Source organism: Myotis davidii, unplaced genomic scaffold, assembly GCF_000327345.1.
Source record: "Myotis davidii unplaced genomic scaffold, ASM32734v1 scaffold17, whole genome shotgun sequence".
Classification (NCBI taxonomy): domain Eukaryota; kingdom Metazoa; phylum Chordata; class Mammalia; order Chiroptera; family Vespertilionidae; genus Myotis; species Myotis davidii.
This window is the reverse complement of record NW_006288624.1, coordinates 4,872,999-4,884,970: the sequence shown is the minus strand read 5'-3', so window position 1 is coordinate 4,884,970 and position 11,972 is coordinate 4,872,999. Positions and strand designations below refer to the sequence as shown.

The following is an 11,972-nucleotide window of genomic DNA, read 5'->3' as shown; positions in this document are numbered from 1 at the left end:
TAACCAGCCTAATTAATTAGTGTTGCCAGCCCTAAACCCCAGGAACTTCATATTCCAGGTATCTCTGTTCTACAGTTTCTGTGGCCTTTATCATCCAACATCTTCATTTTTTTAAAGAGAGAGAGAAATACCGATTAGTTCTTCCACTTACTCATGCATTCATTGGTTGCTTCTTGTATGTGCCCTGACCAGGGATCAAAACTGCAACCTTGGCTCATGGGGATGACGCTCTAACAAACTAAGCTCCCTGGCCAGAGCCACATCTGATTTTGAACTTGCTTCCTCTGTTTCCCCATTGCATACAAGCTGCTTGGGGGGAGGGATCTTATCAGGCCTCTCAGATGTATCTCCAGTGCTCAGCACGTTGCCTAGCATATCATAGATGTTGATGAAATTTGTGGAATGAATGAATAAGTGAAGCTACTTACGTGTTACGTTAAATTTTCTCTGCATCTGTTCGTTGTCCACTTTGTCGATGGTCGGATGTTTGTGTGGAAGCACAATGAAGAAGAGCAACAGGAAGCTTACCATGAGGATCAGTGAGCAAGACGCCATCCGCATCCCACCCTCACACGGTCCAGGAGATCTCAAAAATATGTTGGATGGAGGAGAGTATGCCCCTTTTGTATCTCCTCCCATGTTAGAGGGCAATTTCATCCAGGTAAAAATTCAAGCCCTGAATTATGTTACAATCATTTCAGTCATTAACTTACTCAAAGATGACTGAAAAGGTTGGGAGGAGAATTGTTTTAAATGTGGCATGGAATGTGTGATACAGTTAAAGGGAACAGTTTTGGAACTTTAGACAACTGAAAATATAATGTTAAATAAAAATTCATTTTAAATTTTCCCAACTCTAACCTAGGAATGCTGTCCTAACTCTACCAGAATTTTCTATCATAATCTGCTCAAACTTACATGAAGAGACGGTGGTCATTTTTAGGATATCCTGCCACAGGAAAGCATTCTGATAATTCCTTTCTTAGATTTAGAAGACATTTTAAAGAATAACATCTATGACACAACTGGGATTTAAAGTGAATTTTGGATTTTAGTTCTGAAGGTGAAATACAGTTGTCAAATTGTGTCAGGGAGAAAAATTTCCTTTCATAAAAATGTACCTACATTATGAATGAAACTATATTTCAATGCATTTGGGAGCAGTTCTAACTTTCCTTTGAACATTCAACATTAAAATATTCAAACAAACCTGGCTAGTGTTGCTCAGTGGTTGAGAGTCAACCTATGAACCAGGAGATCAGGGTTCAATTCCCAGTCAGGGCACATGCCCAGGTTTCGGGCTCAATCCCCAACAGGGGGCTTTCAGGAAGCAGCCAATCAATGATTCTCTCTCATCACTAATGTTTCTATCTCTCTCTCCCTCTCCATTCCCCTCTCAGAAGTCAATTAAAACATATTTAAAAATATATATATATTCAGACAAAGAAATAAGGAAATGAGTTCAATGGTGTAGTAGGCTGTACCTCTACACTGAAATGCCACAACCACGTCTAACATGAAACGCATCCATTCACACAGCTCCTCAGCTGATGCCACAGAGATGACCACAGATACTTACTTCTTCATCTTCCATAAACACGTTCTCTGCACTGACCCCTGGGAGCCCGGGAGACCTCCTCCCCTCCAGAACCGTAGGCAGGAAGTGATGCCTCAAAAACACTGATGCTTCGGTGTTGCCCAGCACACGTGTAATAAGTCATAATTGTATGTACTTTCTTTTCCATGTGCTTCGTACTTACTATTCTTTTTTTTCACATTTCTTCCTGCACACTTTTCAAATAACCTTTGCATGCTCTCATGAACACGGGGGTAGGGGCCAGGTAGCATTCTACAGACCATCCAGGGCCCCATATCTTAATTGGATAAGGTTATTCCCTTCAACATGCAGCAAGCTACTAAGGTTCCCGAGGCAACAAGTTTAAATGAAAAAGAATAACAATGATCTCAGAGTGCCAGAACCTCAGGGCATCAGCTCGCCCACGGGGAGTCATCAAGGACCCAGGCTCCCTCCTTTTGCTCTGTCACCCTCAAGTTAGCTCCCCTCCAACATCACATGCAAATAGGACAGTGATTGCCAGCAACAAAAGAGATGCCTCTCATCCTTACAACTCTCTGAGGACTCGGAATCCTTTCCCAGGGCCACCAAGAGGCCCCCACTACTGTCTCATTGGCCAGGCCTGGGCCACATGCTGCTGCTAAAAGCAATTGCTTGCAAGGGGATGGGTCAGCATGACTGGTTTATTGTAATTTTTTAATATTTTTATTGACTCTAGAGAGAGGAAGGGAGAGAGAGAGAGAGAGAAACATTGATGAGAGAGAGAATCATTGATCAGCTGCCTTCTGCATGCCCCCCACTGGGGATTGAGCCCACAACCGGGGCATGTGGCCTGACCAGGAATTGAACTGGTGATTTTAATACTCAAGTATTGAGCCACACCGGCTGGGCTAAGTCAATCATAATTTAACCCCTGAGTTGGGACACCATCTCTGATGGGTGGGTACCAGACAAAACCAGAATTCTGCTCATCAGGCAGAAAAGGAGCATGGTGTTGAGTAGATAATCAATAGTGTGGGTCTTTTAGAGTATATTTGTTTTTAAGTGATTTATTTTTTGAGCCAGTTATTATACAGCTGAGAAACCAAGTTTGCTTGGAACTTCTCTGGCTTCCTTCATTTTCTTGTCCACCCACTTTCCAGTCTCCTCCTCTTCCAACTACGAAGATTTTACTGGCTGAGATTCTTAGGTTTTGCACATGCAATTCCTCAGCTTAAAGTTCTGTCCAGCCCCAACCAGTTTGGCTCAGTGAATAGACCGTTGGCCTGTGAACTGAAGGGTCCGAGGTTCGATTCCGGTCAAGGGCATGTACCTTGCTTGTGAGCACATCCCTGGTGGGGAGTGTGCGGGGGGCAGCTGATTAATGTTTCTAGTTCTCTCTCCCTCTTCCTTCCTCTCTGTAAAAAAAAAAAAAAAAATCAAAATATATATATTAAAAAAAAAGTTCTGTCCACACAGCCAGTTTATCTGCCACATTGTCCAGGTCTCAGTGAGGTCCCTTTCTCAGGAAGACTTCTCTGACCCTATGGCCAGAGTGTCTGGGACTGGCCGATGGGTGAGTGTTTAGGAAGTTTGCCAGACATTGTTAAACACAGCCATTATTAAAAATTAATCCTATAAACTTTTCCAATTAAATTATATTCAAAACAAAGGCAAAAATACTCAAAACTCATTATTCCTATTATTTCTTTCTCCCTTCCCCTCTCTCTCTAAACACACAAACAAATAATAAACATACCCTCAGATGAGGATTAAATAATAATAATAATAATAATAATGAGTGGCATAGTTGTCCAGTGTTCACGTCCCTGGTAGACCTCCACAGTCAGGAGCCATGTCTGCCTTTTTAGTGGGAGAGCTCCAAGAAGTCACAGGAGCGAGTGAGCGAACACATGCATCACATGGTTCATTGTTCCTGTTTCCTACAGGTAAGCAAGGTAGTCGGGACCATGCACCTCATCAGAAAACCCCTCTTCCTGTTCTCTGCCTCAGGTCAATAGAAGAGGTGAATCCATTTACCTTCATAACCGAGCCAACTGGGTGGCTGTTGCCATCTGCTCTTCCAGCCACACCCACAAGACCCCCAACGTGATGCTGCTAGCACATCTCACACCCATGGCCCAGGAGGACAGAGAACCCCTGTTTAAGAGTCTCCTGAGATCTTCTCCAGAGAAACTGGTGCTCACCAGGTGAGTTACAAAGGGAAGAGGTGAAGGGTGTTTCAGAAAATGGGCTTTGCCCCCAAGGAGCTGAAAATGGACACAACGATGACAACTGCTCCCGGGGGAGCCTCCCACTTGTGCTCCTCGCTGCAAATGAGAGCCACGCCCTCGAAACTAGGGACATGGCTTATGCCAACCTGGCAGTCAAACAAGAGGTAAACTTTTATTTCAATTGAACTTAATTAACAGGAACTGAAAACTCAAACTGCCTCTGTAGAACATGCCCCTCTCCCCCCAACATCCTAACTGCTACCAGAAGTAGTTAGCTCTGGTTGTGCCTCAAGCCACCAACTTGCTGTGTGGCCCAGAGCCAATCACCCACCTTCTCTAAGTGCTGGGGTCCAACCCCAGCAGGTCCAGGGATCCCCAAAGGTGTGAACGGAGTCGGCGAAGAAGGAATGACACGGAGACAGCGTTCAGTTGATCAGCAGCCTTGCCAGGATCTCTAGCCATCTGTCCAGGATCTTTTGCCACGTTCTGTCTCTAGGTTCTGTCTCTAGGTTCTGTATGTCTAGGTTAATCACTTTAACTACGAACAATCATGCTTAAGCTGATCAACTGAACGCTGTCTCCATGTCATTCCTTCTTCGCCGACTCCGTCCACACCTTTGGGGACCCCTGGACTCGCTGGGGTCATACCCCAGCATCTAAGTCTCAACTCTGCAGGATGACACAGAACAGTTTCTCGCGGTAAATGTCGGTTCTCTGATTTTTGTAGTACGTTGGAGTCTTAGAAGTGTGACCCAGCTGGGCTGACCCCCAGCAGCCTGATGACATGAACTGAAAATGAACATTCTGAGCCTCCTAAACTAAGGACCAGCCTGGGGACCTGGTGGCCACGGGAAGGCACTGCCAGGCCCCTGCCTGCCCCTACCCAGGCCTGTGTGGGAGACCAGCCTGTTGTCCTAAGTCCAGTGATGGCAAAATTATGAACTCATTTTTTTGGTTGATTTTTCTTTGTTAAATGGCATTTAAATATATAAAATAAATATCAAAAATATAAATCTTTGTTTTACTATGGTTGCAAATACCAAAAAATTTCTATATGTGACACGACACCAGAGTTAAGTTAGGGCTTTTCAAAAGGTTTGCCATCAATGTCCTAAGTCTCACTCTACAAACTGCTATAAAACATAACAGGAAAGGCCTTCTGAGAGGCCTCCAATCTGGCCTCCAGGTGACCGCTGCGTCTGTTTGCAGGTTTCTCCCTCTGCAGTTTGTGACTCTGTCTGTGCACGATGCTGAGAAAATGCGCCTCAAAGTGAAGCTGGCAAGTGGTCGAGCCTACTACCTCCAGCTCTGTGCCCCCGCATACAAACTGGACGCCTTGTTTTCTCAGTGGGTAGAGCTCATCGCCCTCTTGAACCAGGAGAAAGCCAAAGTTTCCAAAGTGTCGGAAGTCTCGAGCCTCTCGGAACTCACAAATAGCACAGACATCACGGGCTCGATGGACATCATGGATATCGCAGAATTCACCGCTGTACAGACTTCTCATCCGTACATGTACTCAGACCATGTGTACGGCCTGGAGAGCACTGATTTCTCAGAATTAACAGTCATCACCGACGTCACGGATGTCACGGATGTTCCAGAGCAGGAGGTCACTGAGGCCCCAGATGTAAACATTTTCACAGAAGTCACAGAAGTCACAGACCTCCATGACGGCACAAACAGCTCGGGGGTCAGAGTGGTATTTGAAAATGATGACATACTAAGGGCCAAGCAGGAGGAAAAGGTATGTGACACGGAAGACTTTCATTCTTTAGTCATCAAGAACAAGGGTGATCACCAAGATGGCTCTTCTTGGTTAGTTCCCTGATGGTGATTATCAAAATGCCATGGAACTTGTTCTAATTTTAATAATGAGATCTGATCCTTGGTGTAAAGGAGTTGTCAGGTGTCTCTTGAAATAGGTAGTGACCATCCTTACCGCCAAACGCACCCCAGTGTCGGAAAGCTATGGTGGGATGGGAAGAACTTTGGAATCAGAGTCCGGGACCTGGCTTGGAATCTTGCCCTGCTGCAGAGTGGTTTGGCCAAGTCACTGAACCTGCATGCGCTTCATTCTCCTCATCTCTAGGATGAGAATATGAATATCATGTAAGGGCTATTTTAAGGTTTAAATGTATATAAAAGGATACAGTACATGGAAGGATGAGATGAAACTTCAGTAGGGAAAAGTGAGAGTAGAAATTAAAATACCAAAAGAACTGAGTGGCTATGGAAAAGGCCAGAAAGTAGAAAAATGCAGAGCCATATCCAAGAATGGTTAGTCCTGTTCGGCTGGAGCTTAATATATGTGGAGAATAATAGGATACAGAATTGAAAAGTTGCTTGCAAACCTTGAATGCCAAAATAAGAAGTGTGGATTTCGGTCTTTGGGCATACCTTAGCCACAATAGCCCTTTCTGTAAGGGTGTGAAGGAGCTGTGGTGTGTGTGTGTGTGTGTGTGTGTGTGTGTGTGTGTGTGTGTGTGTTTAAGACTGAGATCTTGTTTTTTTAAATTGATTTTTGGAGAGAGAAAGGGAGAGAGAGAAACACTGATGTGAGAGAGAAACATCCACCAGTTGTCTCCTGCATGTACCCCAACTGGGGATGTAACCTGCAACCTTCTGGTGTACGGGACGACTCCCCAACCAATTGAGCCACCCGACCAGGGCAAGGAGCTGTGTTTTTTAAAGGTTAATTTGATGGCAGAATGGATTGTAGGTAAAGAAATCAATTTGAAGACTACTGCAGAAAAGCCCAGGGGGCCCACAATTTTTTTAAAAAAAAATGGCAAAGGGCAAGGAAGAAGTTTCACAGAAGAAGAAACTTCCAGTAAATAAAATGGAAAAGTTTAACCTCATTCATAATCAAAGAAATTCAAATTTAGAAAGAATCTAACCTATAAAACTGTTACTTAAAAGAATAAAAGTAGTCCATGTTAGTGAACCTGTGGTAATATGGAATTCATATAGATTTATGGTAGGGATGAAAATTGCTACAAACTGCCCTAATCAGTTTGGCTCAGTGGATAGAGCGTCAGCCTGCGGACTGAAGGGTCCCGGGTTCGATTCTGGTCAAGGGCATTTACCTTGGTTGCGGGCACATCCCCAGTAGGGAGTATGCAGGAGGCAGCTGATCGATGTTTCTCTCTCATAGATGTTTCTAACTCTCTATCCCTCTCCCTTCCTCTCTAAAAAAATCAATAAAATATATTTTTTTTAAAAAAGAAAAGAAGATTGCTACAAACCTTAAAATATACCCTTTGACTCAGTGATTCCACTTCTAGGAATCTTTCTAAAGGAATTAAACAGAAATAGGAATGAGAATTTAGCTATAAAGATGCTAATCATTCCACATTCATACCATGCTTCTAAAAATGAAAATATGGAAATAACCTAAATGTCCACTACAGGGAAAATGGCTAAATCCACGCAGGGCAGGCCCCATATTTGTCTAATTCAGGAATGACTATAGTATGTATCTGGCAAGTTCATAGACACTTAGTAAATATTTGTTAAATGAATGAATACTCTGTAGCTATTAAAATTGTTGAAGAATTGTTCTTTACTTAGAGAAATCTTCATGATATAAAGTTGAGTTAAAAAATGAAGAATGTGATCCCCACGGTACAGAGACAATAGAAGGGGGAAAGTCATATTATTAATAGCAGTTTATTTTTGGATTTGGGGATTATAAGCAATTCATGTTTTCTTCACACTTTTCTGAGTTTACTGTTTCCTACAACAAAAGGATTCATTTTTAATTAGTGGAATTCAAGTCTTAAAGATATAAGGAAAACGTTTATCATAAATCATTAAGCGAAAAATGTAGCATATGAAACAGAAATAGGGTCACAGAACAGACACATACAAAGTAAATAAATGGGCACAGGGACCAAGTGAAATGTGCCAGAGGAGTGGTTATTTCTGGCCAGTGGCATCAGGCTGGCAATAATTTTCTTCCTTTTGCTTTAAATATTACTAGAGGCCCGGTGCACAAATTCATGCAGGAGTGGGGTCCGGCCGGCCCTCCCTGATAGGGGCCGATGGGGCTGGGCTGGCTGGGGAGAGAGGCCGCGGGCAGTTGACTGCCAGCCCTGCCACCTGGTTGAACTCCTGCTTGAACTCCTGGTCCAGGGGACAATCTGCATATTAGCCTTTTGTTATATAGGAGAGTATTTTTTAAATTATTCTATAATAAATATGTATTTCTTTCATTGTCAGACTTAAAATGAAGTTTTTAGGAGGAAAATCACTTTCCAGGAAAGGTAACAGAGGTGAGGGACTAGTTGGTGCAGACGCAGCGATGCTAGAGAGACACAGTATTCAGAACCTACCGGCCCATTGCTCTGAGCCTTGGAGTCCCAGGAAGGCAGCGAGCTGCTCAGAGAGGTGCTGCGTTAACAGAAACCAGGAAATTAGAACGGGAGAGATTTTAGGGCATTAAGGTTTAGGTAGTTTCTCACCTATTAGATGCTCTTAAACCAAGGACAGCCTCAGACTGGGGAGTACCTAGCAAGGCCTTTCTAGAAAACCTTCCTTTCCCTGACAATACGGGGAGAGGAAGTACTGTAATTTAGAGGTGACTTCAGTACATGACCACATGCGCTTTTCAATGTGCTGCATTGGGTCCCCCCCACTGCCAGCCCCCAACACCCACCTGGCCTCCCCACCGGCCGTGCGACAGCAGGCGTCAGTCCCTCCTCACTGCGCCTGTGCACCGAGGAAGTCTGAATGAAATGAGTGCTGTTTTAGATATGGCTCCAGAAGTCATTTACTTCTCGATGGTGCTCTCCTGTGACCTGATTTGCTGCTGCTTATTATTTTCAAAGGAAAAATTGGAAAAATGTCTGAAGCCTGGGTGTCTACGAGATACAAAGAGCAAGAATGAGCTCAAAGAATTCTCAAAACACGTCACCATCTCAAACGTAACGCTGACTTTCGAAGGTGAGAGATGTTTCCAAACGACCTTGACGCCGGTAGAAAATGAGCCAGATGCCTGCGAAGAGATGAAAGATAGGACCTCGGAAATAAGCACGGTTCTCAAGGCTGGAGAATCCAGGTGCGTGAGGCAGGGAGGTGCCGGGGTGCCGCGATGGGAGGTAACGGAAATGAGTGGACGCTTTCAGATCCCTGCAACTCGGGCGTTTGTTGCTGGGGTCTCGGGCATAGATACAATATAATCGAATGATGACATCGTCAACTCTCAATGACCCGATTTTGGTTCAATCTCATCTAAATTTTATTTCCATTCTGGGCTGCCTGCCCGGTGTCACTGTGTGTGCTGAAGAAAATAAACAAGAATCGCGGGGTCCCCCTTTGGGAGTTAGGGCGCCTGGATTTCTGGAGTAATGATGGGTGCTCTTTCTTTTATCTTTATACTTCTCTATCTTTTCTCCTCCGCATTTCCCTCACACTTTTCTACATTTCCAACTAGTAACTTAACAATCTGAAAAAAACTATTTCCATAACTTTAACATCCAATTGCAAGATGAATGGGAGAGAGCACGACAGTATTGTAAAGACTAAAGTTAATCCGGTCATTCTGGAGCAATGCCTAAAAAGAAACCAGAGGAAAATTTGGATCTAAATATTTATATTAGCAATAATGAAAACAAGGGATGCAATGAATCATGTCTAAATTCTTTTTATTTTGATAAAATACATTTTTATTGATTTCAGAGAGGAAGGGAGAGGGAGAGAAACATCAATGATGACAGAGAATCATTGATCAGCTGCCTCCTGCACGCCCCACACTGGGGATCAAGCCCACAACCTGGGCATGTACCCTGACCAGGAATTGAACCATGACCTTCTGGTTCATAGGTCAGCACTCAACCACTGAGGCATGCCAGCGGGCCTCCTAAGTTTTTTTTTTAATGTAAAAAGGAATAGGGGGAAACAGGAAAACAAAACTAAAAAAAGTAATAACAATACAAATTTTAAGTAATTTAAAGTGATAGAAACTGTGGTTGATTCCTCAAAAAGAATAAACAACAAAAAAGGGGGAAACCACCGTACAACTTTTTTCCTTTAAAGGGCAAAATTGGAAACTTGAAAGGTGTCACATCAGCTAATAGGAAGATTAGTAAATTGTTATTGAGAAAGATTATATACAACTTTGCTTTAATAGCTTGGAAGCCCTAAATTAAATAGATGGTTTTAACAAAAACACAAAGAGGCAAAACTGGCACAATCAAAACTTGAAAACAGAAAGCTTTTATCGAAGAGCTCCCATAAAAGAAAAGGACATAGTTCTGACTTTTACTGGACAGTTTTTGGACACTCAAAATCATCTGGCAGATGTTTGTAATTTTTTAAATATAGAAGAAAATATGTTTTATTTTCCTAGTTTTATGAAGCAAATAATTTGGATTGTAAAGCCTGGCAGACAGCACAAGAAAGAAAATTCTAGATTAATCCTACCTGTGGCAATAAATGCTAAATTCATTGGCCCTTAAGAAGCAAAATATAGCAAATAATACCAAATTAAGGAAACTGTCAATAGAAGTCATAATTTGAATTTCGAATAGCAGAAAAGTCATGACACTTTAAATGCATTTGAGAGATTTTGTAGCTCTTGATAAAGACTCACAAAAATATAGAAGAATTTTCCTTTAGCACAGTAAAGAACAATTACTCCAAATCAGCGACATTATTTAAATAAAGAAACTTGGCAACTGTTCTTAAATTATGTTTCCATTAACATTTCTATAAAATATAATTTAAGAGGAAGTATAGTAGGGCAAAGAAATCAAAGAATAAATATAAGATTTTAAAAATCACTCTTTGCAAATGGAAATTCACATTTAGAAAATTTGAGATTCATTAAAAATATTAGTTTGTAAAAAAAAAGTTTAAGAATGTCATAGGTATAAAATAAACTTACAAAAAATAATTCTGTTAATGTCTTATTTTAAAAAAATAAAAAATGCATTGAAAAAACAGAATGTATTTTTTATAAGCAATGATAAAAATCAAATATTTAGTGGAAGTGAGAAGAGATCTATATATCTGGAATTACAAAACTTTAATGGCAGAACTAAACAACAACTTGAATAAGGAAAACTCAGATCTCTTTCTGGGCTGGTAGATTTAAGACAGCAAATATTACAGGGCCTCCTAGATTGATTTATAGATTTAATACAATACCAATTTATCTCAATAAGATATCTCATAGAAATTATAAAAAGTATGTGGAAAAGATAGGGGTAAGATTATTAAGTAAACTTTTGGGGATGGAAAGTGTCCAGAGGGAGTTGGTTCTATAAAATTTTAAGCCACATTATAATTAAACGAAATTCGTGCAGGGGTGGGGGGTGTCCCTCAGCCCAGCCTGCACCTTCTCCAATCTGGGACCCCTCGGGGGATATCCGACTGCCAGTTTAGCCAGCAGTCAGACATCCCTTTCGCAATCTGGGACCGCTGGCTCCTAACCTGCCTGCCTGATCATCCCTAACCACTCTGCTTGCCAGCCTGCAGTCTAATCACCCCAACTGCTCCCCCTGCCAGCCTGATCACCCCTAACTGCCCCCCCTGCCAGCCTGCTCACTCTCAACTGCCCCCGCCCACCAGCCTGCTCGCCCCTAACCGCCTCTGCCTCGGCCCTGCCACCATGGCTTTGTCCGGAAAGACATCCAAAGGCCTCCCGAAAAGTCTCCCAGTCTACTTAGCATATTACCCTTTTATTAGTATAGATAGCCACTAGAAACACTAGTGCCAAGTTTAGAATATATAAATAAAGTTTGAAAAATAAATGTAACTAATATGGGTTCAAAAGAAGCACAAAAGAGAACAATTCTAGAGATTTATGTCATACCACACAAAAAATTTCAAATGGAAAGAGTAAAATATTATAAAACTAAAATAAACTAGAAGAAAATGGAATGGTAGCATTGCCTTAGTCTCAGAGAAAAGTTCATTCCTTGGCCACGGAAGCAACAAGAAGAAATTTTCAGTGGCAAAGTTCATTCATTCAATAATATTTACTGAGCACCGTCTATGTGCTAGGCCCTAGGAACACAGCAGTGAAAATAATCAAGTCCCTATCTCATGGAGTGTTTTATTCCAGTGGACGATAATAGATAATAAAACATATCATGAGCTCTGAAATGGACTGTGATAAAAAAAAAATAAAGCAGCAGAATAGAGAGTGATTTGAGGAGGGAAGAGAGATTTTTATACAG

General features: G+C 42.0%; 1 protein-coding gene across 1 annotated transcript in view; it reads left to right on the top strand.

Annotated features, from left to right (window-relative positions):
- Positions 1-502: 502 nt before the first annotated feature.
- The window catches only part of FAM71D (family with sequence similarity 71 member D), a 20,107-nt gene continuing 8,637 nt past the window's right edge, over positions 503-11,972 (top strand). The window contains exons 1-4 of the mRNA XM_006760784.1: positions 503-661; positions 3,569-3,765; positions 4,999-5,533; positions 8,619-8,848. Of these exons, the coding sequence (XP_006760847.1) occupies positions 503-661; positions 3,569-3,765; positions 4,999-5,533; positions 8,619-8,848 (1,121 nt within the window). The remainder of the gene's footprint in view (positions 662-3,568; positions 3,766-4,998; positions 5,534-8,618; positions 8,849-11,972) is intronic.